The sequence below is a fragment of the Antedon mediterranea genome, chromosome 11 (genome assembly GCF_964355755.1).
Source record: "Antedon mediterranea chromosome 11, ecAntMedi1.1, whole genome shotgun sequence".
NCBI lineage: Eukaryota > Metazoa > Echinodermata > Crinoidea > Comatulida > Antedonidae > Antedon > Antedon mediterranea.
The window spans coordinates 18,695,399-18,722,884 of NC_092680.1; the positions used below are offsets into that span (position 1 = coordinate 18,695,399).

The window sequence follows — 27,486 nt, forward strand, 5'->3', positions numbered from 1 at the left end:
ATGGCTGTATCAAATAACAGCAAAACATGTCATTTATAGTGTAAATTACAATTATGGGTAGATAGATTTAGAAAAAAAACCCAATCGAAGTATTTTGGATTTGGTAAGACAAAAAAACTTTAATCTTACCTTTTGCTGTTGCAGCATAGCCTGTGCTTGCTCCACCTTCACCCCAGGGTTAACTTTCTCTTCAACATCTTTCTCCTTGCTTTCAATCCAATCTACCAAATTTGACATTTCCTCCTTGTACTGCTGACCCTTCTCAAGCGCGCTCTCTTGATCAAATTTACGTTCTGCCAGTTTGTCTCCTAGCATTTGATAACGATCATTGATATCCAGAAGTTGCCTCTGGACTTGGCTAAGATCTGCAATGAAATAAAGTTATTTGTAAATGAGAGATTTTGACTGCTATATGTTCAGTTAGTGCATGTATGGTTACTTTCTATCAATACATTTATTGTTTAATGTCAAGTTTGCTAGGAATTCTTGAAGTGTTGGGTTTTTCTAATTAAATTAAATAAAAATAAATTACGATTAAAATGAAAAACATATAAAGGTTACAAAACTTACTTTCGTCCATCAAGAAGGAGCTCTGATCCAATTCTGAACCAATTGAACTCCTACGTGATGTGTGGCTTCGTGATTCGACACTACGTGTTTCTGAGCGTGCTTGTAAGTACCAGCGTGATCGACGGAAGGGCGATGATTTAGTGGAGGAGGGCTCAGAGTCTTGTGTCATGTTCTCCAGTGCCACTCCTTGGCTATTGACGTCATCGATCTTGCCACTAAATGCATCATATTCTTGATTTAAAGGCTAAAATAAATAGAAATATGATTTAAAGTTAAATACTGCATACAATTTGCAATATATTCTTATATTATTAACATAAAATAAAAGTATCATAAAATAATAATTAGTTTTTTTGGGTCTGGCAATAGAAAACGATCTGCAAAAATCTTTATGAAAGTATCAGATTGTATCGCCAACCATTGAACACATACTACAAGTTACATTCTCTATCATTATCTTTATGCTACTGAGACTTTGAAACTGCCAAGATGATACTTTCTTCATGTTTATACTCGGGTCATTCTCCCTTACTTCATGTATGGTGATTACTGCAATACACTTTTTACAAATGTCTGATTTATAGTTGTCACAATGTATTTCTCAGCTTCGGTAACAATGCCCTCTTTGTACACTACATTTACAACATTGTTACTTACCTCATGTTGATTTTGTTGCTGCATCAATGTCTCTGTATCTATGGCAATGGCAGGAAGTGCGTCGACTTTATCTTCCATGTTTTCCAGCCAATCACAAACTACCTTAGCAAGTTCACTGAACTTATCATGCGCTTCTTGACAATCTTGTAGTTGAGTATTTCTGCAGGAGATAAGCATTTACATGATAAAATCATAATATAATAAGAATGTAAATTAATATGTAAAGATGGTACAGATGGAAATATAAATAATCTATGTAAGGAAAAGATGTAACTAAAATTGTCATTATAATTAAGTTTTACATAGCTTTTTTTGCTGAAAGATCCACTATAAATGACATCAAGAAACCTCCATTTTGGGATGGTACATGAAGAAGATGGTAATTTAAAAAACCATGATTGTTGTTGGATGTGGACAGAATATATTACTATCTCTTTCAGGTACCCCCTCACAAAAACGAAAGATCTCTAATATTTATAGATAATTTACCTCTTTTGCATGAGTGCCTCAAGGACCTCCCAGTTCTTGGACAGGTTACTCATCATGTCAGTGATCCTACTGGTATCTGATGTCTTAGGATCTCTGGTGATGTCACTACCAAGTCTTTTGATGTCTTGGTAGTTGTAACGGTTTTCATCAATTTCTCTTTGGATATCCTGTATAAAAATATAATAATAAATTTAGGTTTAAGATGATTATTCTGTATGCATGAAATTCCATTTGTTCAGTGGTATATTCTGCCCTGCAAATCCATACAATTTATCATGTACTCAAGTATTCAAAGCATGTTTAATAATAAACCACGATATTTACCATCAATTTCATGCCAAGCTCCAAGAGTTCCATCTTATTGAAATCTCTCGACTCAAGTCTCTCTATCATTGGTATGAGCCAGTCCTCCAGTTTGTCAACCTCTTCTTGCAATTGATCGAGCTTTGCCAGCATCTTTTGTAGATAATCGTTGTGATTCTTAGCGACATTGCTAACCTTGACGTATCGAGAGCTTAATGTGTCAAGCTTTCCCTTGATGTTCTTAGCAAGTTGAGGATCACTGGTCTTGATAAGAGCCATAGCCGACTCGTGGAGAGAGTCAATCGCTGGTTTGTTGCTTTCAATATCTGTCTGAAGCAACTGTGAACAAAATATACATTTTATTTTAGAAGTTAAAGTTTGTTAAAGTTGTATAGCCATTTACAATTTATTGTGTGAATAAATCTTATACTAATAATAAATAATTTAAATTAATTTAGAAATACCAGTTCTGGATGAACAGGGAATACTAATTAATTGAAAGGTAATCAAAAACAAAAAATGATAGTCCCAATTAGATAAACTAAACTATAAAATGGAACTAAAACTATAAAATGGATCTATAAATAAACTAAAACAAATTTACTGAACAAAACCAACAATTAGAGTAAAATATAAACCAGAAAAAACAACTTAAAAACCCTGAAATTTACATCAAATAAAAGTTATAAATATATACCTTATCCAGGGTTGGAAGTCTGACTGTACTAAACTTTTGAGGACAAATATAAATATATATACTCTTAAAATATATTTCATCAAATTAGATGTATTATGATCACAAAATCTACTTTTGTATACTTTTTTTAAAAATAATTATTTGCAGCTTAAATTATGGAGGAATTCATTTTTTAAATGGATTCAATCCAGTTACCATATTGAGTACAAAAATATGTAATTACAAATTTCTAAATTATTATTTTGATATAAACAACAAACCTTCAAATCTTGAAGTCTTTCTAAGAGAGCTTCCTTTTTGACGATAACTGGCGATTCTGAAAGCTTGGCAACACTCTTTTCTGTGGAATCCAACCAACGAAGAAGCTGGTCTATGTTGTCATGAACGCTGTTAGCAACAACGATAGCTGTGCGCAATTTGTTGCTACGATCTGCTAGTTTTGATTCCATCCATTCATACTTCTCTGTGACATCACCTATGTGAATATTACAAATATAATAATAATTTAACAGCGATATGAATGTATATTTTTTTTATATTCGTTTTATTTTATATGTATTTATTCTTTTGCCTATATTTTTTTTATCTTTGTGATAATATTTGTTTTGTTCTAAAGGGTCTTATGACTACAGACAATTACTTGTTTCTGTAAAATCCCTGTAATGTAAGTATTTATATTGCTGAATAAATGTGAGTGAATAAAATAATTAAATAATAAAGTATATATTCAGGCTTGCGTATTAGTTATTTCATATGAAAAAATACTGGTACAGTATTGTGTATAGATTTAAACTCTGCACAGTGAGATGGAATACAGAGCCAGGACAATCTGATATTTATAGTTTTTAAATCATCTTAAAAATAAGTAAAGGATGGTCATTTCAGTTATATATAGTATCTTAGTGTTTCCTTAGGTCTTCTGAAAATGGATGAATGAAAAACTTACGTATAGTTTCATCGACTTGATCTTTGACCTGTCCTTGAGCATCACTTAGATCCTTACCATACACTTTTAGTTTCTCAATATCCTTTGTGTGTAGTACACAGTCATCATGAAGAGCCTACATAAAAAGAAAAAAGATAATTTTCTTTGCAAAAATCATTGGAATCGTTTATTTTCAACTGTTGTTCCTCTGTAGGAAAAATAATTTCCTCTCCAACCACCCGTTTTTCTATTCTTGTTGTGCTTTAAAGAGATTAAGAAGGCAGAAATAGTCTCAACCATAAACTAGACTAAACTTTGAAATTAGTACTGCCAATCTTGATGCACTGCTACCTACTAACCTTATGTTGGTCCATCTGAGAGGTCACATTCTGAGGCTCAGCAGCAATTGGCTCTGCCACCTCCTTTGACACTTTCTCATATGCACTCTCTAACCATGGCAACACAATCTCACAAGCTCCTTTGTATTTCTGGTGTTTTCCAACAAGTTCCTTTTGAACTTTGTAGTGAGCTCGACTTCGGTTTTTTAAACTCATGTAACGTTCGTAAGCATCTGCAAGCTCATCACGAACGATGTTTGATTCTGGTGTCTCCAGGAATGACTTGTTGAAAGATGCAGGCATGGCAGATTTACGGAATTCTGAAAGACCACTTCGAAATTCCTGTATTATAACACAAAACAATTTAATTTTAGATATAAAATTTAATTAATCAAACACATAACAATCAAGGTATATTCAAAACCTTTAACCTTATACATTTATTTCTTGGAGAACCTGAAAATGTATCTTATTTGCAAGTCTATGGTATAGACTATAGACTTGCAAAGAATAATAAATAAACAATAGATCTAACCTTTGCATTGTCTAAGTATTTGTGACCTGCTCTCTTGATAAATTTCAGATCACCTTTGTGATCACTAACATCTTCCATGAGTTCCTTCATCTCCTCAATCTGACTAGCAAGTGTTGGAAGATCACGGCCAACATCTTTTTGAAGATCATCTACTTTCTGTTCTTTCTCTTGCAACCAGTCTTCAAACTCTTTAAATTCCTCTTTGTACTGCTCCAGATCTTCCAAGGCAGACTTTAACCGATTCAGTCTAGAGAGTGACTGTCCGCTGACAGCATTGTAGCGCCTTTTCAGGTCATCACTTGCAAACTTCAACTGTGCTTCTTCTTCTGGTGAAAGTTTGTGGCCATGTTGTCTCAGCATTAGGACCACCTCTTGTTGAGCTTGTGACAAGGTCGGTTGGTGATCCACAATATCCTGATATAATGCCTACATTTAAAATAAAAAGCAATTGCACCTTTAAATTATTGTATCTAGTGTGTTGATATTCTAAGAATTTGTTTAGTGTTATAGATGATATTTTTTGCAATTCTAGTTTTCTTTTATAATTACCTGTTGTTTTTCTAGCTGTACAGACACAGTTTTGACTTGTTCGTTCATGGGCTGTGCAGATCCTAGCTTCTGTTCTGTCTTGGTCAACCAATCCGTGAAATCTTTAATTTCATTCATTACCTCTGACCTCTTTTCATCAAGAGATGACTGCAAAAATTTATTTAAAAACATAAGATTGAAAAGCAAGATGAGATGATATAGAAATGTTGATTATAACAACATTAATAATACACATACTCAATACAAAACAAAAAAGACAAACATATAAAAGCAATTTGGTTGTAATTTCTATACCACCACCGTCTCTTACTTACCCTGGTAACCAAATATACAACTATAGCATTTCATAAGGACCAAAAGCTTGTAAATATTAAACAAATATGTTATAATATAATTGGAAAAAAAAGGGAATTTACATTTACAATAATAGATTATCAGAATGAGAATTAATAATTGAAAAGCTCTAGTTATTAAAAGTAAATGCATTATCTTTACAAGTATTAAATAATTATTTAGTTAATTTATAAAAAAAATGTATGTTATTTTTTTTAATGACAAGTAACAGGAACTTTGACACAATGAAATACAAATCTTGGAACAAGAATGTCACCTTTTCTTCTTCTTCAGTTTTCTTTTTCTGGATAGTGTCTTCAATAGCCTTCTTTCGCTCTACAATGTCACCAGCAAGTTTGCTGAAGCGATTCTTCATCACTGTATGTCTGTTCTGGAGGACTTCATGATGTTCTGGTCTAAGTTTCCTACCACGTTCTTGTATCAGATGATCGGCACCCACAGAAGCCTCTTGGACTGGATTCTGCTGGCACACGATCTCAGATTCAACAGCCTGTGGAAAAAAAATTGAAATAATAAACACAAGAGCCCTAAGACCCTTAAATAACATTTTATTGGTTGAAAATCCATTGACAACAAGTAGTAGGTCTTTATAAATCGAAGGCTACCTTTTCAGTTCAAACTCACCACTAAGGTCTCCAGTTCATGCTGGAGCTCGGTCAGGCTCTGAGGCGTTGCCTGAAGGTTCGTGCTTAATGTATCCTCTGTGGCCGTAATCCATTCGATGACATTTTCCATTGGGGTTAACTTCTTTGTTGTCTCTAGAACCAGTTCCAGTTCATCCTCACGATCCTCAAGTTCATCGTCAAGATCCTTGTAGCGTTTGTTGACATCAGTCACTTGCCGTTGAATCTCAGATTTCTCTGAAAAATTACAATTACAATATCACAACATATTGTTTGTTTTTTCCAACAATTTAACAAACATCTTACTCAAGATATTTAACAAAATAAGTATATCAACAAGCAAATATTGCATATTATATTATGGTAGTAGTCTGGGCCTGGAAATTGAGTTAACATACATTTTGAGGAAAAACTGGTATCTACCACTAATTTCCAGAAATGGACCTAGACTACAGTATAGTTTTATATTCATAAGCAACTTACCCTCAATAAGTCCACTAACATTCAGATCATGCTGGTCTCTAGGTCTTGACATGACAGTCTGAGCAACAGGTGTTGCAATCAAGTCTGTTGATTTACAGTGTAATCTGGTGATCGCTTCTGGTGCATACTGAATGAAGTTGTCTAATACTTCCGCAAGGTGGTTCACTTTGTCAATGTTTGGTTTATATTCTACTACCTCTTCCTTAAATGGCTATATAGTATCAAAGTTAATGTTAATATTATATTATTAGGTGTAAACTATTAACTTTGTGTAATGGTGTAAATAAACAACTAAAGAATCTATTTATTGAATCTTAATTTCATAGTTAAATTTAACCAAATTTTTAAAATGTAGCACAAGATATTAAAAAACAAACCTTAACTTCTTCAAGTTGTTTCTGAATATTCTTCACTTCAGTTGGCATGGGACCAAGTTGACCTTTCTTTCGTTCCATTCCTGTTAACCAAGTGTTGACTTCACTTAGAAGAGAATTATACTCCTCACGAAGATTAGTTCTCTCTTCAAGTTGTTTTTTCCTGTTCAAAACAAAATATTAACACACTTTTTAGAAAAGACATATTTTAATTTTTGTCATTACAAAACAGGCCCTTATTTAATCTTGTACAAAGATTTTAAATTAATTTCACTTGGATCCAAATGATTCTAATCAAAATTAAAAAGGTACTTTATTAAACTAACTATAATAAAAACAAGACCATGCACCTAAAACCTAAAAAGACTAAAAAAGGATAACATTGTACCCAACTATTATTATTTTAAATACTTCAAAGGTAATAATCAGTATAACAGTATTAAAAGTTGATTAAAATATTCATAAATACCTAAAACTTAAGAGGTCATCTAGTTTTGTCCAGTTCTGGTCAAGGTTTTGTACAAGTGCATTGATGTTGTTGACGTCGCTTGTCTTTGCATCTCTTACCATCTCGTCTGCTACTTGATGAACTTCGACATATTCAGGTTCAAGCCGGGCACGACTGGCCTCAATTTCCTGAGGTTGAATAATAAGAGATTATAACAAACCGGTATATCCAGATACATTTTCAAAGTGTTTCCCTTAGCCCAAGTAAGAATGGTGAATACAGACTCTTAATCCATATTGGAATGGATCAATAGAAATTAACAAATAAAATAACAACACATAAATACCTGAAGCACTGTTCCCATCTCTGCCAGGTCTTTCTGGTTAAGCTCCTTTGATTGCAAAACATCAAGTGTTGGCAGTAACCAGTCTTCTACTTCATCTGTTTCCCTTTGCAGCCTACATAGCTGATCACTGACTGTCTGCAGGGTGGATCTCTGCTGCTTGACAGGGGCAAGGACTTTGCCAAAGCGGGAATTCATTTCATCCAGTTTGCTCTGGATGTTCATGACAACACTAGGATCACTAGTCTGGATGAGGTTGGAAGCAGCTTCATTCACCTTCTCAATATTGGGCCGCAGACTATCTAGTCGATTTTCTAAATGCTGCAGAATTTTAAAACAAAATTAATTATTTAGAAGAAGCAGAACATTTACCTAATACAGTACAATTTGTTTATTATTTATCTCAATTCAGTAAATCTAAAACCAATTTAAAAATTGAAGAAACATAAAATACACACAAAGAAAATGAGGTGAAAGATAAAGTTTTAAAAAAGAGTGTCATTATTATGAAAGAAATAAAATCATTTTAATGAACTACTTAAATCCTTATAACAATATTTACCCCATATTGTTTGACACTCTCTAGCAACGGCTCTTTCCTCATCAATACAGGTGCCTGTTCAAGACGTGACTGTGCATACTCTACATCCTGGATCTGTCGGACTAGGTTGTTCAAGCCTTCTTGAACATTGTTTGAATCAGCCAAGACTGACTGAAGGAGGTTACTTCTTTCTAGCACCTTTGCTTCCAATTCATTATATTTGTCAACCTTTTCTCCTAGGAAGTTAAAAATATTAGTTTTAATAAATATGTGTTACAATGTATACCGTCATTAAACCATGACAGAATTTCACCTAGTAGAAATGGAGTAAACAAAATAATGAGTTTTGCCCAGGCAAGTTGAAGAACATATCCAAATTGACAGGTTGGGACTACAAACTACTAAAGTCGCAGCCATTCATGGTATAACAGAGTTCATTTGTAATGAGAGATAAATTAACTCAATTTCACAACCTGGAACATATCCAAATTTACAGGTTGGGACTACAAACTACAGTACTAAAGTCGCAGCCATTCATGGTATAACAGAGTTCATTTGTAATGAGAGATAAATTAACTCAATTTCACAACCTGGAACATATCCAAATTTACAGGTTGGGACTACAAACTACTAAAGTCGCATCCATTCATGGTATAACAGAGTTCATTTGTATTGAGAGATAAATTAACTCAATTTCACAACCTGGAACATATTCAAATTTATGATCTTTCAAAGACTAATTATACCTGCAGTCACAATGAATGGTGTGAAAGACCTTATTTTAGATCACAAGCTGCAGGAAATTGACTTACTAGTTTGGAATGCTACATCTTTCTTAACTCCTTCATGAACTTCACAGAAATCTCTACTAGCTTCTTTCAATCTCTCAACTTCCTTGGCATGAAATAAGATATCGTCTGCAACAGTTTTAAGTTTGCTCAATTGATGTTGAACAGTGATCGGTTCTGCTGCCACAGGCTCTTCCATAAGATGCTGGAGAGTATTAGTAGTCTCGTCAAGCCATGGTGTCAATGGTTCACTGGTGGAAAAGTACTTTTGTTGTTTCTCTGTCACTTCTTGGAGTTGCTTTGAGTGTTCAAAACATTTAGCTTTAAGACGGTCATATTGTGTGTTCATGTTTGTAAGCTTTTCGTGGATGACATTAGGTTGCGACACTTCACTGAATGTTCTGGTGAACTGACGGGGTAAAACTTTGCCACGAAATTCAGCTAAGTCTTCTTTGTAACTCTAAAAGTCAAGATTATATAAAAATATGATAAAAATTACAAATTTGCACAACAGTAAAGTCACAAACACATGCATAATATAAACTTATTTGCCATCACAACTGATCACAAAAATAGTATAAAGTCTAAATTGGGCTTGTTCAAATTGTCCACACAATATTATGACTAATGAATATGACAAGTTTTAAATAAACTAAAAACAACATTACGATCATTGATGCATTGTTAATTGTTAACACAAACCTTGGAAGAGTTAATAAACTTCTGTCCAGACATATTAAGGTATTTCAGATCAGCAGCATGGGTGATAATGTCCTCTGTAAATGCCTTCTGTGCACTATACTGCTTCCTAAGACCTCTGGAATCTGTCTCCACATTTCTTGCAGACTGCTCAAGCTTATCTTCAGCTCCTTTCATCCATACATCAAAGTTCTCAACTTCAGGCTCGATCTTCTGCAAATCCTCTGTGGCATACTGGAGTTTTGACAACCGAGCATGAGAGTTTGCGTGTACTGTTTCATAGCGTGCCTTCAGATCTTCTAAACCTTCTTGCAATGTCTGTCTTTCAATGTCTTCTAGTTTGTCTTGTGGCAGTTTCAATACTTGTTGGAGCTCCTGCATTACTTCTAGTACTGGTGCCTGGTGGCTAAGTACATCTTTATGGATAACCTAAAATTATGAATGTTAAACTATTGATATTGTGCTATATTAAGTCAGACAGCTGCTTGTATGGATTGGAACACACATTTTCAAGGAACATCTAAATGAAAAGCTTACCTTGTGCTGGTTGAGTTGATCGGTCAGCTGCCTAGCCTGTTGGCTAAGAGGCTGCTCTGACCCGAGGTCATGCTCAACCTTATTTAACCAATCATTCATGCCTTGCAGGCTTTGAGTGGCTGATGAATACTGTTCCTTGCTTTTAGTCTAAGTAAAACAAACACATAATTGTAGCAAAATTGTCATTAGTGTAGAATAGTAGTTCAATGATACAAGGTGGTAGATTATCTACACTCGATCACACAATAACAGTATAATTAATCATCTTATCACCTCAGTTATCATAACTACTGTATATATTCTGAACTTACTTTCTCCACAAAATCTTGCTTTAACTGATCCAACTTTGTCTCCGACTCTCGGTATACAACGTCCGACTTTTGTGTCACATTGTCATACTGAGCTCGGAGATCAGCAATTTGATGCTCCAATCGCTGTGCTTGCTGTGGAGTGATTTCATTGCGCTTGTCTGTCAGGAACTGCTGAGTGTTGTGAATAGCTTCCAATATGGTTGGCTTGTTTGTGGTAACATCAGTAACTAAACCCTGTAAGATGTTCTAATGCTTAATAATTTATAAGAGAATAACTAACTCACCGGTAGTAATTTATATGACACATCTACATTTTGTTTTGGAGTACTATAGTTGCAAAAATCAGTATGGATCGTTATTAGAGCACAGACATGATAGAAAACTCAACTCAATCAGATTTAAAAAAAAAAAAACATAACTAATTTTGTAAATCACAATCAAAGAATTACTCCATATATAGACTCCATAAACTTCCTGTTAACAACATGAGGAATGTTAGCCTTGCTGTTAAATATCTTAGAGAACTTCGCTTCATGAGAAAAAAGTTTAAAAAAACTTGCCCTGTAAACTTCATACTCTGTATTCAGCTGCCCAAGCTCTTCACTCTTTGGTGCTGATTGTACAAGTTTTGAATCAACCTGTGTAACCCACTCAACTAGGCCTGTTACTTGGTTTGACTTTTCAAGGAAAGATTTAGTCATGGCAAGTTCATCATCTCTAAAGTTTAATCGGTTTACCAAAGTATCATAGCGATTCTTAACTGATGACAACTCTCTTTGTATTGGACTTTCTTCCTCTGCAAAAATTAAAATATTTAAATTTTGTATAAAAAGTACATCAGAACATAAATCACAAACAAAATCATTGTTTTCCCTCAAATTTAATATGAGGAATGAGCCCAGTATGAATAAAATTGGTGGTACAATATTTCATTGCACTGCTCTGTATGTCCATAGTTCTGATAAATTTTAATTCAATTTAAATTAATACCTTCAACATCAAATTTATTATCCTCTTCTTCTCCTGTTGTTTTACGTGTTGGTGGGGCACTGTCGCCAGCCAAACCAACTTGAAGTGACCGATAGTGTGGTCTAGCATGTACAGGTGATTCTTCTTCATGCATTAATTTGTCAAAAATTTGACCCAACTTGTTTAGGTCGGTGACCTTTTGTTTGTACGCACTGACCTCTGATTTTAGGGGCTGTAAAAATAGGAAAAAACCGCTGCATCAACATACCTAATTATTTTTATTTTATTTATTTTTTTTTTTTTATTTATTCGTCTTCTCACTAACTCAGTTAGTGAAGGATCAACAGGTGGTAAACACCTCTAAAACGGTCCAGTCCCAATTTGCACAGTGGCTGTGTGTGACAGTGGCTGTGTTTGTGTGGACTAGTACACCGGGGTAACCCCCTACTCATCTCGAAAGATGTACTAGGTTCTTTAAAGTGCGCATGAGCTATGTGTACACTGGACCTACGGTTTATAGTCCTTATCCGAGAAGACTCGTTCTACCACCAGAACCATGGAGCGAGTGAGCCTCGAACCCTTGCCGATGTTATGGCTACGTAATTACGGTTCCACTGTCTTAACCACTCGGCCACTCACTCGCTCTGTTTGATTGAACACTAGCTTATTAAAAAATAACATAAACATGATTTAGTTTCTAAAAGATATCTATAAAAGTTTTCCTAACCTTGATTTGGTCCATCTGAGCTTGTACTGCTACAATATCGTCAGCAACTGGTAACAAATTATCAACCTTGTTTTCCATTGTATCCAACCAATAGGTGACATCACGATTGTATTGTTGATACCGCTTGTTTGCTCTTGCCTTTGAATCAAACTGCTTAAATCTGTAACCATAACAATTTGACATTTAAGAAATAGCACTATAGTTAGCAGCAACATGACCCTTAGGAGAGAAGCATGTAGTTGAAAAGACCACAATGTTTGTGGAATGCGCTACATAAATACATTAACACTGATGAATTACCACAAAAACATTGAATCAAATAATATAATTATTTACACATATGTTTTAAAAACTTAAAATCACATACTGGTGTATCAATTGAGATACAAATAAAATATCTTTGATCTTTGATATCTATGATTTCTGGAAAAATTTAATAAATAATAAAGTCACAATCTTCTAACCTTTTAGCAAGAAGCTCTTCCAATAATCTCCAGTTCAGGTCTACATTTCTCATCACAGTTGTCACATATGAAGTGTCCATTGCCTTGGAGTTGCGTACCATATCATCTCCAATAGAGTGGACACGTTTTAAGCGAGGTCTGTTCTCACTCATTTGTTTCTTTATTTCCTGTACAAAACCAAGAAGACAGATTTTTCAAATTTAGAAAATGCTTGTTGATATCAAATTCTTAATATTCAGCAGACATTGTTTATGTATCTGTATGAAGCTGCCTTTACCTTAAAAATCTATTTTTAAAAAAACTTCTCTAAATTGCCACAACGATGGGATTATCTCATCAGTTGATTTTTGAAAGGATTTTAGACACTTAACAAACCAACCTTGAGTTCTTTTTCAAGTGCTGGCAGTTGTAGTTTGTTGATCTCCTTTGACTCAAGTCTGTCCAATACAGGTATCAACCAATCTTCCAAAGTCTCCACTTCCTTCTCAAAGACTTCCAGATTATCACTAATCTCTTGCAAGATGTGTTTGTGTGTGTCGGAGGTAAGAGCAAGTTTACTATAACGTGTATTCAATGCATCAACTTTAGCCTGGATATTACGAGCTACTTTAGGCTCCGACGTTTCAACAAGTTTGGCTGCTTGTGCCTTTACAGACTCAATGCGTGGCAGTTGACTCATGATGGTCTCTTCAACAGCCTAAAAAGAGAGTTTGTTATTTAGTCTGTACTGATACTTCATCAAATCATTCATAAACATGATATAAAAAAGATCTTGCTATTGACAAAACCCGCCATGAGCTGAACCAATTTGGACCAAAAAAGCCCATTTACCATAAATTTCAATTCTAGTCTCTAGTTTCAACAGGGGTTGCTTACCTTATGTTCTTGGATGGTGGCAAAGAGTGGATCACGTTTAGCAACCACAATGGTTCCCTTTTCAATTCTATGCGATTCTTTCTCAGCGCCATCGATCCAATCAAGTAGGTCATCAAGGCCATCCTGCACATTCTGTGACTCTGCTAGCTTAGTGTGGAGAACAGCATCTCGTTCCTTGATTTGACTATCCAACACTTGATATCGAGCAAGTAATTGCTCTGTTGTAATGAATAGAAAAAAGAATATTGTAAATATCAGCCTTCTGAGAGTAAGCTACAAGGTGGTTGGCCAAAGGAGAAGAGATAATTACAATCATATGAACCAACCATCTATAGTTTGTGACAGCTTCACATTGCCTCTATGCCAAAACTAGTAATAGTTCACCTCACACGGCTTTACAGAAATAAACATTCAACCAACAGAAATTAAAGGTCTAACCTGTTGTAGCACTAGCTACCACCTCTAGCTCTGGTTGAATAGCACCTAACTCATTTGCTGTTTCTTTTGTCTTATCAATATCTTTTAATTGACTGCTGACTGCTGTTCGCAATGTCTGTGAAAACAGGAAAAATCCAGTTTATTTATGGTTTATGGTTGATTTGATATTTTGAAAAATCAAAAATCAGAATTGAGCAATAGACATTCATACCTTAAGTTTATCTATCTGTTTCTGTACCACAACAGGATCTGCTCCAACTGGTTCATGCATAATCGCAGTTGCAGTTGATTCTGTATCGTGGAACCATTCTTGTAGCTGTTCGCATTGATCCTCAAACGACTGTTGACGTGACACAACTTCTTCTAGGTCGTCAGTATGTTCCGTACTACTGAGCTTTAATCTGTCATATCGTGCTGTGATGTGATTCAACTTGCCTCGGAGAACGTTGCTTGATGATTTTTCAGCGAAATTGCGTACAATTTGGCGAGGTACTGCTTCACGATATGCTGCTAAGTCTTGTTTGTATCCCTAAAAATAGAAAATATAGTACAGTTAGCATAATGTCTATTCCAATGTCAAAATCTAGATAGTAAAACTCCCAGACATTCAATTTATATTTGTTCAATTGTAAGCAATTTATTGATTTACTCCATCACAAAGTCAGCAGTTACAGTGCTAAAAGACAATATTGTATATACTCCAATCTAGAAATATTATTAAACTAACCTTAGCACCCTCCAGAATCTTCTGACCAGCCTTCACAATATACTTCAAATCCGCTGAATGAGCTATTACATCTTCATTGAATCCCTTTTGGTTGTTAAACTGACATCTGTTACTGGTGAGATCTTTGCCGATGCCTACCATGGAAGCATCCAAAGAGCCTTCAGCAGAGTCCAACCACTTCTCAAAATCTTTTACTTCCTCCTCAAACTTGGAGATGTCCTCTTCAGCAAACTTCAATTTGTTCAGACGGCTGTGAGATTCTGTGTTTGCAGCATCAAATCGATAGCGCAAGTCTGTTTGGTATTCTGATAGCTTTCGACGTTCATCCTCGCTCAGATGTTGAGCATGTTGTCTGAGAAGCTGCTGGGAGTCTTGTGTAGCTTGTACAACAGGAGTCTGATGAGCCTGGATGTCTTCATGTATGGCCTAAGAAAGATCAAATAGGTGAAATGTTACCATAAGAAGTTTAAAAATGTATGAACTATGGTTTATATTTTCTTAATTTAGAGAATCAAGTTATAACAACATTTACCTTGTGTTCTTTAAGTTGCTCAGTAACTTCAGCTGCTGTTTCTGCTACAGGTTGCTCCATTGCTAAGGCACTCTCTCCTGTACAGATCCAATCAAGCATGTTCTGAAGACCTTGACATATTCCTGTGTATCGATCACTTAGTGCAACCTATTAAATAGGAGAAACATTATTAAAATCTTAGTTTTATAAAATATTAGCATCAGAATAGGAACATATTATACCAAAATATAGCCCAGCTACCAAACATTTTGAAAAATAAAACATAAGTAAAGTTCTAAATTCCTACATAAGCTAATACAATTTAAGTTATGAATGAATTAACGTTAATTCTTGACATGCATTACTAGCTATACAGCTGTCCATACCTGTTCTTTTTCTTGTACATCGAGGTGTTCCAACAGTCGCATTGATTCCCTCTGCCATTCATCAGAATTAGTGCATAAGGTTTCAAACTCTGATCTAAGGTCATTTACTTTGTCTTGTAGCTCTTTTTGCAACATCGGTGTAAATGAATCTCGATTGTCCCTTAGGAACTGTTCAGTGCCGTGGATTGCTTCAAGGATTGATGGTTTACTTGCCAGGAAGTCAGTATTTACAGTCTGAAAAAAAAACCAATGGAAGCATGAATGATAAATCAGCATGGATGTTGTTAAAATCTCCACATGATTTGATGATAGCAACAGTAATTAGATAAATAATAATAATAAAATAATAAATAATGTTTGATATGAATATACGTACTGTGAATGCGTCCATCTCTCTTGTTAATGGAATCAGTTCTCTGCTAACTGGCTTCTTATCATACAGGTTTTCATTAATTTCCTTGACATTTTCGGTCACTTTCTCGACAGCATCCTTCTTGTCCAACCACAGGCACATTACTTTCAGTTCATCTAATAATCCAGCTATGACCTTATCAAGGTCGTTGTAACGTCTGTTAATAACAGCTAGTTCTTTCTCAACATCGGTGTCTTCTGCAATATTAAAAACATTTACTTACCATTTAAACACAGATTATTTAAATGATATAACTCAAAACAATAAAACAAATCGGAATATTGAATATTTGCGGGAATCTACAGTAGGATGAAGTAACTACTTGTGTCATATTAATGTGCATACAGGGACACTGAGAGGCAGTGATTTCTCAGTGTTCCAGGTCCAGACAACAACCAATTACACAATATGCATCCTGTAGGTTCTAAACTCCCTATATATATATTTAATACCTTCTAATATTGTCCTCTCTAGACGGCTGACATCACGGTCTTGTGGAGGTGACCACTCAGTTTGCAGAGTTGCACCAATATGCGTGGACCAGTATCGTCGACGGGATGAAACACGTGCTTGTTGCTCACGTTGCAGACTATCGAGATTGCTTCCTAGTTTATTGACCTCTGTGATCTTGAGTTTATAGTCCTTGATCTCTTTCTGCAGAGGCTATTGTATTAAAATATTGGCAATTAACAATTGTATTCCAATTTTTGTTAAAGAAAGCTTAGTTAGATAACTGAAAGAAACATTTAGTGAGACTTAGTCATCACTTTATTTTCAGACAAAAACATCTATGCTGGCACATACAGCACAGAATATATGAATATAAAATTATATGAAAATAACACCTCAATTTCAAATTTTCAATTTATGGTACTGATGTTATAACTAACATTTCTGAGAAGCAATGCGAGAATACAGTTCAATTGGTTAATGTGCAATATTTAGAATACAGTATAATAGTGTAAACAGCTAAATCTTGATAAATTATATCTAAATCTCCTTAAATAGAATAATTTAGAATTAGAAATGATTGCATGAACTTAACTAAATAATCAACACTCACCATTGATGATTAGTTGTGATTCCCGAAGAAGAGGAGAATGATGGTGAAAATTAAGAAAAGAATGTTAGCAAGTGAATCATAAAAAATGAGAATTATTTCAAATTAGAATATATTATCATTTTTTTCAGTTTTTTTATTTTAATTCTGTGGATGAGCATTAAGCCAAAGCTAACCTGAGCGTATTACATTTTTAATATTAATTTACAGAAATAAAACAAAAGGTTAAAATGCATTAATGATAATATATAAATTTAAAGCAATACATGACATGTGCATGATGATAATTATCATATTTCATTACATATACACCAAATTATTCAGCATGTAGTGCTGTGAAGAAGTGTTTAATAGTTGTGCAACACAAAAACACTAAAAAATATCTATTATTTTAAAAGTTCATTATTGGTATAAATCCTATGATATCCTATTGTTACTTTAGGAATATCCTAATATCTCTAATATCCTCATTAAATCCAGTGTCATTTAAATAGAGTTTCATTGATTCCTATTTGAGTGCAAAGTTTGACAAAACTGTTGTTTGTGTATGGTGATTTCGTATATATTGTGCAATGATGATTATTTGTTTTATTAACATGCAGTAGTAATAGCGTATATACAAAATCAAAATATATTTGTTAACAATTGCCAAAAATGTTTTTAAAAATAAAAGAAAATATCAACATAATAACGTGACAGGAAGACAAAATGGTTTCTAAGCATTTGCAGAGTGATTGAAATGAAAAAAAAATGTCACCATTTTAAGAAACAAAGAATTTGTTTAAGCTAACAATTTCAATGACTTTTTCTTTTTTGCAAAATGCATACAAATTTAATTAATTTAAATTCTAATTTATTACCTAAAAGCAATATTGCATTTTTAAGCATGCTTTAAAAATCTATTTGCTATATGATTGAAGAAAGTGAATATTGAAAGAAATGTACTGCATGTGTGTTTACCGTAAGTTTCTGTATTTGCATTTGTATACTTCGAGTTTCTTTAGTACTGGGGTTGATGTCTTCTAAACTCTGCTCTGTGTTATCTAACCAGAAGTCGACTTTCTCCACCATACTGTCGTATCGTTTCTTTGCTAGTTTACGATCATCCATCTGACCATATCTAAAAAAAGGGAGATATGTACTCTGGAAAAATTTCTTTTGTGATTACATACCAAAAATGTCTTTGTTGAAACTAAAATAACTAAAGGACACCGAATTCATTTACAAAATATGATACAAACCTCTTGGTCAAGATGTCCTGCAGACATGTCCAGTTTTGATTGAGATTGGACAGAACAGCTGCAACAAATGAGGAGTCACTAGCTCTTGGATGCTCCATCAGCTCCTGTCCAAGGTTGTGAATGTCCTGGTGTTCTTGAAGATGGTTGTTGACATCATTAGAGATGGCCTGGAAAATAGAATAGAATACATTGGCATTATATGTAAAGACATTTTTGAAAGCAATTGGATGGCAGAAATTTACATGATGCAGCTTTACCTGTAATTCCTCTTCTAGATCTTGAATATCTTTCTTCATAATGTCAGGACCTTCCAGTTCATCTAATACAGGCATCAACCACTCTTCCAATTTGTCTACATCTCTTTCTAGATCGACAAGCTTTCCAGAGAGATTCTGAAGAGTTTCTCCATGCTGTTTCAATTGTGTCTTTGTAGCAGAGAATCTAGAGTTGAAGTTCTCAATCTTTCTCTGGAATAGTTGTCGTTCCTCTGGACTGCAGTTCACCATAAGTTTTGATATCTCTTGCATAACTGAGTCAATGACTGGCTGGTGGCTGTTGATCTCTTTTTCCAAAAGCTTAAAAATTATATTTGAAAATGTTGTTAAAACAGAATGTAGAGCATTTGTGTATGTTTGTTATGTTTGATGGCCATTAATTATTATTGGTTTGGTATATACCAAAGTTGTAATGGTGTAATCATTCAAGTATCTCTTACTCTATATTCTTGCAGTCTTTCCACAAGAGGCATCTTTTTAATCACAATGACTGTTCCTTGACGCATTCTGAAAATGATCTTCTCTTTTTCATCCAGCCAATGGAAGAGTCCATCTAATCTCTCTTGCAGAGACTGCATGTCTGACAGAGATGACTTTAATGCTTTCTGCCTGCCATCAATCTGTCCTTCCAGATCATTGTATCGTTTGACAATATCAACTAAATTAAGAAAAATTGCCATATAAAATTTAGCAATATTCATTTGACAGTATTTGAATGATGTTTGAAAATATGTAAAAAAGGTTGGGTATTGTGTTCTTACATGTGGTTTGATCGACATAATCACTGGTGCTTGTTTGAGCCTCAATAAGTTCATGTCCTGCCTCTTTCACAGCATTGATGTCTTTGCCATGAAGTATAACAGCATCAAGCAAAACCTATAAAATCAAAAGATATTGTAAAATGTACAATTCTGTAGTTTGATACAGTTCATTTGAATGTTCACTTCATTGCATTTTTCTGAGGTTTCATCAGATCAGTGGTACTTGCAGTGGTTGTTTCACCTTATAGTAATAACATAAAATGTTACTATTTATACACAAGCAGCACATATAGTCAAGAACATATGTATGCATTAAGCAGTCATTTGTGTTATTTCTTTAATATAAAATGAACCATACCTTTAGACGATTAATTTGTCTTTGAATCATGTTAGGATCAGAACCAATAGGTTCTTTCAATAATCTCTCCAGATCAGTTCCAACATCTCCTAACCATCGATATGTTGTTTCAACCAGGGTGTTGTAATGGCGGTGTTTGTCTACTAACTCTGAGAGATACTTCATGTAGTCATTGCTGGTTAGTTTCAGCTGGTTATAGCGATCATTAAGATCTGCCACAGTGGCCATGATCAACTCTGGTTCTGGATTTTCTTGGAAGCTACGATTGAATTCCTTTGGCAGAACTGATGTTCTGAATTCACTTAGTTCCTCACGGTAAAGCTTTGCATTTTCAACCACTTTATAACCAGACAAAGTTCTGTATTTGAGATGTGCAGCATATGTGACAATCTCTTCAGCAAAGGCCTTATGGTGTTCTAAGTTCTTTTCAAGATCTTGTAGGCTATTGGCAACGTCACATTGAACCTGATCCATCTTAACTTCAGCAGACGATAGCCAGGTAGTGAAAGCTGCAATGTCTTGTTCACCATGCTCCAGATCACCGACTGCTTGATTGAGTTTGTTCAATCTTGTATGGGACTGCACAACGACAACGTCATATCGAGATTTGAGATTGTCTGCTGTTGATTTCAAACGGTATGCATCTTGCTCTTTCATTTGGCTGCCATACTGTCTCACCAGCTGATTGATATTGTGGATTACCTGGATGATTGGCTGGTGGGAAGCTTCAATATCTTCATGAAGAACCTGTGATGGTAACCAAAAATGAAAGGTAGTATAATTGGACTACTTGGGAAAATTGACATGTTTATTATTAATGTTTATTAGACTTTGCCGATTTTACTACTTCTAGGAATAAAATATAATGGGTTTTCAAAATTGTCCCACAATACTCGGGCATTCATGTAAAGACCTAATAAGCTTTACAATACCTTGTGTAGCTCCAATTGCTGCTTCAATGATTGCAGAACCTCCTCCTGTGGCTGTTCCTGTCCAAGTCTACACTCAAACTCTGTGATGTTATCCAATAAGGTTACAGTTATAGATGTTGTTTCTTCATATTTGTTACGTAGTGATGTCTGGTATAAACAAAATATGGTAAAAATATTGTCATGATTTATTGTTTAAATGCAATGTTTTTTGGTTACACACAAATAGCTATTTGTAGCTAAGTAGTATTGAGAATAGAATCTTAATTTTTAAAATAAAGTGAACTAACCAGACAAAGCAATGTGGAGTAATGGTCTAGCACTTAACAGGCATGGGTTCGAGACCATAAAAGGCCTAATCTGAATTATTCAAGGTAGATCTCTGGTGGTACATTATTGGAACTTGCTTATATGAGTGTGATTTTTTTTTTTACATTTTAAAATTTGATTATTGAACGTACCACTTCTGTTTGGATCTTTTCTAATCTTATGATTTCTGCTTCAGTATCTTTGTAGATCTCATCAGCATTTCCTGTGATGTCTTCAAATGACATTCTTAGGTCACTGATCTTCTCTTCCAACTCTTCACATTCCTCGTCTGTCAGTTTGTTGCGATTGTCATGCAGGAACTGGTCACCAGCTACAATGGTTTCCAGAATCACAGACTTGTTGGAATTAATATCCGTGTGAACATCCTTGAAAATAAAAACGATTGATTGATGTAATTAAACAAACATGATTGAGGTAAAAACTAAGCATTTTTTAGTTAATGTCAATGTGGACATCCTTTAACATGCATTTTTCAGATACAAATTGTTGTATTAACAATGTTTACGTAATAAAAGTGCAATATAGTCTAAAATGATTTTCTAGGCACAATAAACAGATGAGCCTATTATGGACTTTTACTAGAGGGGATGCTTACTCAAAATGAGTATTGTACACTATGTGTAAATGCTTAATACCTTAAACAGAGCGAACTCAGTCTTCAAAGTCTCCAAGTCTTTACTTGTGGGCTTCTTTTTCCGTAAATTGCTCTCTACAGCAGTGCACCAGTCTAGCCTGTGATTTATCAGTGTGAATTTCTCTAGGAATTGACGTGTCAAGTCGATGTCAGTCTCGCGTTCACTTATTCTGAACTTGAGGTTGTTGTATCGACGTCTTGTGTCACGCAACTGATGCTGTACTGGTGAATCTTCTGAATGTTAAAAAGAAAACAAACATTTTTAAGTAGGAATTTGCTGATGAAATTCATCATTCTAACACTAATACTACTACTAATACTTCTAAATAACACAAATTTTTCTTTTAATGAAAGTATACGAAAATCTCAAAATTGTGTACATTTATTTTATGTACAATGAAGAACTACAATGCATTACAAAAGGCAACATACATTCCTTTAAATGAATGAATTCAAAATGCAAAATCATACCTATGCCATCTCTGATATGGAGGATTGATTCACTGAATGTTGATGCTCTTCTTTCACTTGGCATGTACCCCCCTGCTGTGTATGTTGACCTATGATGAGGTTTGGTTGGTACAGGTGTTCTGAACTCAGTCAGTAGGTGATCAAGTGAATGTCCAGCCTTTTCTAGTTCAGCAATGTCTGGTTCATAATCATCAACTTGTGCTTTAAACGGCTGGAAAATAATAAAAAATAGATAGATTTTATTGAGTAGTTTAGCTAAATGTATTACAAATGCTTAAAACTGTTTCAGACTTTGAAGAGAAAAACTGTAAAGAAAAAAGCTGTGGTGGGATGGGTGTAGAGGGGGAGTATTTGGGAGAATTGTTACTATTAGGATAACTGTTAAAGTAAATGTTATGTTTATGCAAAAATGGCATGAGTAAATGCCACCAGGTGTATGGTTTCATTTGACAAAAGAGTTGTTAAATAAAATATTTACAAAAATGCTTATACCTCAAGTTCTTTGTCTTGTCTGTTTAGTGTTCTCAAATCTAAAGAGATAGGTTGCAATTGGCTCAATTTGCGTTCCATAGTTGTAAGCCAGATACCAGTGTCCTGGTTTCCAGTGTGGTACTTATCCTCAGCTTGGTTGAGAAGAGCTAACTGCTTCTTCCTATATGAAAACATTTTTAAATTGATATTGGTGATTATGACAATCTAAAAAAACTTTTTTATTACATGATTTTATTATTGTATATTTGTTTTAGAGTTCAATTTATTTAAATCTTTATTCCAAAACCTATGTTACCCCCAACATATTATACAGGTGCTTATGAGTTGTGAAATTTTATCAGATACAAAAAATGTGTTCAGATGTTTGTTCTATGTAAACAACTATTAACCAACCTAAGATTGAGCATGCTCTCATAGGATTGAAAGTTTTCTTCCACATTATTCAATACACTGGAAACATATGATGCATCATTAGATTTTGGATTCTTGATGAGTTCATTACCGAGTTGTTGGATGGTCTTTAAATCCGCCTCAAAAGCAGTCTGTTGAGATCCCAGATCCTTCAAAATAAGTCAGTTACAAGTTTATAAAACATGTGAATAATATTTAGATGTACAATGTAGCATTGAGATACATCCACACTTTGGGGTGATAGTATAATGTCCTGCTACCAAAAAAAAGTGGACCACTTTAAGGAACTGCAGCCACTGGATTACACCAATGATCTTGTGATAGCTGGGGTTGCAGGCACTAAGTCTTACCTTCAACCTGTTGACAATTTCATTAGTCTCTTGTACCATAAAAGTTTCACTCTCAAGTGTCTCTAGATTTGGCAGGATATTGTCTTCAAGACGATCAACCATCTTCTCCAGATTGACAAGTTCTGTCTTGAGATGTTCAAGATCATCACCATGTTTTCTTGTAGAAACCTGTAAATTGTTGTAACGTTTGTTGACTCGGTTTAGCTTTTCTTGTACAGTTGTTGATTCCTTGTTCGGTGAACTCTGTAAGATCTTTGCAGCTTCTGCATTTACAGTCTCAACTGGAGCTCTGTGACCAGTAATATCATCATCTAAAATCTGTAGTAAATGGAAAAATTGCTGCATTAAAATCTTCTCTATAGAATTTATAAAAATAGGGAGTTTAACATAACAAGTATTTTTCATGTAGGCAAGTCAGTTCATTCTTACATTATTAAGATCAATCTGGTCCATCACTGCTTCTGTCTTCAAAACAACTACAGTTCCTCTTTCCAGTTTATGCTGGTGTTCCTCAGCTTCATCAAGCCATTTCAGAAGCATATCCAAATTGGCCATCAATCCTTGAGACTCTGATAGAGCTTTTTGTAGGCCTTCGTAACGTTCACCACTTGTAACCTCAAGAGCTTGATATCGTCTTAATATTTCATCTAAAGTAGAAAGAATAATTAGGTCATACCTAGTGGCAAGTAGAATATCATAAATAATAGTCGAGAATCACAACAAAAGCAGCACTCAAGAAATCGAGAAGGTTTTCATACCAGTTGTGCCTTCTACTTGTATTCTAGCACCTTCTTGAGCTTCTATCAAGTTCAGCCCAGCAGATTTTGTCATCTCAACATCAGTCCTATGGGTGGCAACTTCTCTCTTGAAGCTATTGATCCTTTCAAGTTGCCTGTGTATTTCCTCTGCCTGTGCTGAAAATGATTCCTTTTTCAATTCTATCAACTCCTTTTCTGCTTCTTCTAACCACCTTTCAGATGACTCCACTCTGTCAACATAGCGCTGGTGATGTTGCATCAGACTATTAAGATATCTACTATGGTTCAGAGTTTCAACCTTCAAAGCTTCATGTCGGTCATTCAAGGTGCTTATTGTTTGTCGCAAATGGTTGGTTTCTGGTGTCTCTTCAAAGGTACGCTGTGCTTGTTTTGGCAGAACATTTGACCTGAATTCACTCAGATATTCCTGGTATGCCTAAAAAACAAATGTAAAAGATTAAAATATGATATATTATAACATTTTTGGTTGAATTTAGAAACAATATCGCTAGTCCTAGAAATCCTACCGCCTCTTTTGAATGAGGACAACAAATTAAGACAATGACGTACAATAAATACTTACATTTGTATTTTCCAAATATCTTTGTGTTGCCTTATTCATATATTTCAAGTGAGCAGAATGAGTCACAACATCATCAGCAAATGGAATGTGTTCTTCGGATTGCTTCTTCAATGTCTCAAGCTCATTACTTACACTCTTTTTGGCAGTTTCAGACTTCACCTCTGCATCTCCAACCCATTCAGAGAACTCTTTAATGTCCTCTTCTAATTTAAAAAGATCATCAAGTCCAAATGATAACCGTGTCTGTCGTTCACTGCCTTGTTTAGCAATGGTGTCATAACGAGAGCGAACCTGCTCAATGTTGGATAGAAGCTGTTGTTTTTGTGTTTCATCTAGTTCCTCCTCAGATTTTAGAAGATGCTGAGCTTCTTGGATAACATGCTGTACAGGTTCATTATGTTCTTGTATGTCTTTTATAAGCACCTATCAAAACAGGAAAAAAATGAAATACTTAGTGTATAGTGGATAACTTACAATAGTAAACAACATTCTATTACCAAATAAATGGTGCCTGATAATTGATCATAAACCTTAAAATTCTTATCAAACACCTGTGCTAGCCACTTCACTACTCTACAACATGACAACAGCATATGGCTTGGAAAACCCCAACATCAAAACCAAACTTATCCACTAGTAAAAACTGTATGCACCTTATGCTCTTCATATTGATGGGTGAAGACGTCGCTTTTCTCTGGCATTGGTTGTTGTGATCCTAGAGTCTCCTCCGTCTGTTGAATCCATTCAAGCATGTCATCCAATGCTTTTACATCACTGCTAAACTCTTGATCTAGTTTTGACTGCAACGAGAAGATTAAAATATCATGCAATATATTGAAAATAACCCTATTTTAGTAGTATTGTTTTAACGATTATTGATTAATCGAAAATCCTTGAAAAACTCCCTCCAGGTATCGACAACATTAATGGAACTGTAAATTATTATTGCATGTAATGCTGAAAACTTTCAGTACATCCTAAAAGAATTTAGTTTCTTCAGAAGAGGGTTAATATTTATTTTGTTGTATTATATGTGGTGCTACTGAAATAAATGTTGTTTACCTTCCTCTCATTTTGGGCATTCAATGACTGAAGTGTATTTTGAGTGGTATAACACACACGTTCTGTTTCCACAAGAATCAGATCTGTTCCACTACGAAGGTCATTGATTAGGCTCTGTAGATTTTGTGTTTTTTCAGGTTCCAGTCTAGTCTTGTTGACTTTCACAAAAGCTTCTCCATCACTAATGGTATCCTGAACCTTAGCTTTTTGCTGTTGGACATCGAACTGTACAGCCTATAAAAAATAAAACGAAAATGTGATTAAAATAAATAATGTATAAGTAGAAATATTCTTGCCCGTCTATTGACTTGTGATGACCAATAGCCTTAGACCGTGTCACTTGACTCATCTCTTGTCTACCATTCTCCAGAAGATGTCAAGACCTTCTCAATCATACATTATTTCCTTTTGAAAACATCTTCATGCATTATTATGTTACATATACTTATTCTCTATTTTTATGTTCAAAAGACACTCAAAACATCCTTTTTCCATAAATGCAACACATTTATAGGCGACATTTATTTCCATTTTTAAATCACTTAACATAAAACATACCTTGAACTCTTCAAGTTCTCTTGCAAGAATCTTTGTATCTGTACTTGAGGGTATCTTCTCCTTCACCTGATTGTCAGCAGCTGCAACAACATCTTTAGTCTCCACCAAGTTGCCAAGAATACCAAAGTAGTCATTTGTAAGATTCAGTTGGTCTGATCGTGATTTCAGATTGTTAAGGACATCGTTGTAACGTTCATTAATATCATCAACCTCACATCGGATTACAGACTCATCCATTGGTGTTTCTAAAATTCAGAAATATATTTTCAGTTGGTTTCAATAAGATCAATATTATTGATTTTTATAAACAGAAGATAAATAACAGTATATACAGAAAGAAAACCCGAGTTGCAACATCCAACAACCCAGACTAAAATTGCAAGTACCCTACCATTAGAACACTGATACTGTACTTTTATACTTATGTTCAGGCTTGATTGGATAGTAATCTCAACCAAAATGATGAAGTAACACTAGGCTTAATGCATTGCCCTGTTAATCTATAATTCTGAGGGCAGGTATGGAAAATCTGTAGTGCTATTTATGGTATTAGTTCAAATTTTACCAGAAACACTATGGAACTTGTAGAGCTATGCTTGATACAATAATGGTTCAGTTCTGTGAATTAAAAAAAAAAAAGTTACCATCAGCAAAGAATGAATCCATGTCTTCTATGCCCATAATACTGTGTCTCTTTAACAATTTTTCAGTGTCAAGTCTGGTAGATCGACTGTGAGTTGTAGCAGGAAGAGGAACTTCTGTCTCCTTGATCACATTGTCAAGATGCGAGCCTAGCCTGGTAACCTCCATCACTTGTGGTTTGTGTTCAGTAACTTCACTAAGCAATGGCTATTAAATAGAAGCAAAACAAATAAATGTATCAACAATGACATGGTGATAATAGTCTATTTTATAGTTACACAGTCTATGTAAATCTGGATTTCTGTGGTTGTATACATACCTCAGTCTGTGTAATCTGCATCTTCAAGGCACTACACTCCTCAGCTACAGGCTGCAGTTGTGAAACCTGTCTTTCAACGTTCTCAAGCCAGAAGTTGACATCATCACGAGTTGCATCGTATTGTTTAGTTGCTGTTTCACGATCTTCAAGCTGCTTACTCCTATTTAATGAAAATATC

The 27,486-nt window shown here is 34.7% G+C and overlaps 1 protein-coding gene across 11 annotated transcripts in view; it reads right to left on the reverse strand.

Moving 5' to 3' along the window:
- Positions 1-27,486, reverse strand: part of LOC140062983 (uncharacterized) — a 116,802-nt gene that overhangs the window by 50,359 nt on the left and 38,957 nt on the right. For 10 of the 11 annotated variants that reach the window (XM_072109407.1, XM_072109406.1, XM_072109405.1 and 7 more), the window contains 55 exons: positions 27,309-27,468; positions 26,992-27,196; positions 26,348-26,592; positions 25,790-26,023; positions 25,381-25,527; positions 24,728-25,150; positions 24,145-24,580; positions 23,816-24,033; positions 23,387-23,704; positions 23,019-23,185; positions 22,626-22,785; positions 22,134-22,344; positions 21,664-21,896; positions 21,160-21,393; positions 20,702-20,848; positions 19,770-20,516; positions 19,412-19,526; positions 19,091-19,308; positions 18,633-18,950; positions 18,376-18,542; positions 18,095-18,254; positions 16,527-16,737; positions 16,039-16,271; positions 15,663-15,896; positions 15,298-15,444; positions 14,766-15,191; positions 14,250-14,567; positions 14,039-14,153; positions 13,601-13,818; positions 13,104-13,421; positions 12,725-12,891; positions 12,261-12,420; positions 11,555-11,765; positions 11,125-11,360; positions 10,565-10,798; positions 10,254-10,400; positions 9,720-10,145; positions 9,042-9,477; positions 8,251-8,465; positions 7,692-8,009; positions 7,367-7,533; positions 6,901-7,060; positions 6,524-6,734; positions 6,042-6,277; positions 5,674-5,907; positions 5,064-5,210; positions 4,515-4,940; positions 4,001-4,321; positions 3,663-3,777; positions 2,977-3,191; positions 2,041-2,358; positions 1,717-1,883; positions 1,228-1,387; positions 571-814; positions 130-365 (listed from right to left, as the gene is read on the reverse strand). In XM_072109407.1, the coding sequence (XP_071965508.1) occupies positions 130-365; positions 571-814; positions 1,228-1,387; positions 1,717-1,883; positions 2,041-2,358; positions 2,977-3,191; positions 3,663-3,777; positions 4,001-4,321; positions 4,515-4,940; positions 5,064-5,210; positions 5,674-5,907; positions 6,042-6,277; positions 6,524-6,734; positions 6,901-7,060; positions 7,367-7,533; positions 7,692-8,009; positions 8,251-8,465; positions 9,042-9,477; positions 9,720-10,145; positions 10,254-10,400; positions 10,565-10,798; positions 11,125-11,360; positions 11,555-11,765; positions 12,261-12,420; positions 12,725-12,891; positions 13,104-13,421; positions 13,601-13,818; positions 14,039-14,153; positions 14,250-14,567; positions 14,766-15,191; positions 15,298-15,444; positions 15,663-15,896; positions 16,039-16,271; positions 16,527-16,737; positions 18,095-18,254; positions 18,376-18,542; positions 18,633-18,950; positions 19,091-19,308; positions 19,412-19,526; positions 19,770-20,516; positions 20,702-20,848; positions 21,160-21,393; positions 21,664-21,896; positions 22,134-22,344; positions 22,626-22,785; positions 23,019-23,185; positions 23,387-23,704; positions 23,816-24,033; positions 24,145-24,580; positions 24,728-25,150; positions 25,381-25,527; positions 25,790-26,023; positions 26,348-26,592; positions 26,992-27,196; positions 27,309-27,468 (13,390 nt within the window). The remainder of the gene's footprint in view (positions 1-129; positions 366-570; positions 815-1,227; positions 1,388-1,716; positions 1,884-2,040; positions 2,359-2,976; positions 3,192-3,662; positions 3,778-4,000; positions 4,322-4,514; positions 4,941-5,063; positions 5,211-5,673; positions 5,908-6,041; positions 6,278-6,523; positions 6,735-6,900; positions 7,061-7,366; positions 7,534-7,691; positions 8,010-8,250; positions 8,466-9,041; positions 9,478-9,719; positions 10,146-10,253; positions 10,401-10,564; positions 10,799-11,124; positions 11,361-11,554; positions 11,766-12,260; positions 12,421-12,724; positions 12,892-13,103; positions 13,422-13,600; positions 13,819-14,038; positions 14,154-14,249; positions 14,568-14,765; positions 15,192-15,297; positions 15,445-15,662; positions 15,897-16,038; positions 16,272-16,526; positions 16,738-18,094; positions 18,255-18,375; positions 18,543-18,632; positions 18,951-19,090; positions 19,309-19,411; positions 19,527-19,769; positions 20,517-20,701; positions 20,849-21,159; positions 21,394-21,663; positions 21,897-22,133; positions 22,345-22,625; positions 22,786-23,018; positions 23,186-23,386; positions 23,705-23,815; positions 24,034-24,144; positions 24,581-24,727; positions 25,151-25,380; positions 25,528-25,789; positions 26,024-26,347; positions 26,593-26,991; positions 27,197-27,308; positions 27,469-27,486) is intronic. The other variant, XM_072109400.1, reaches the window with a different exon arrangement.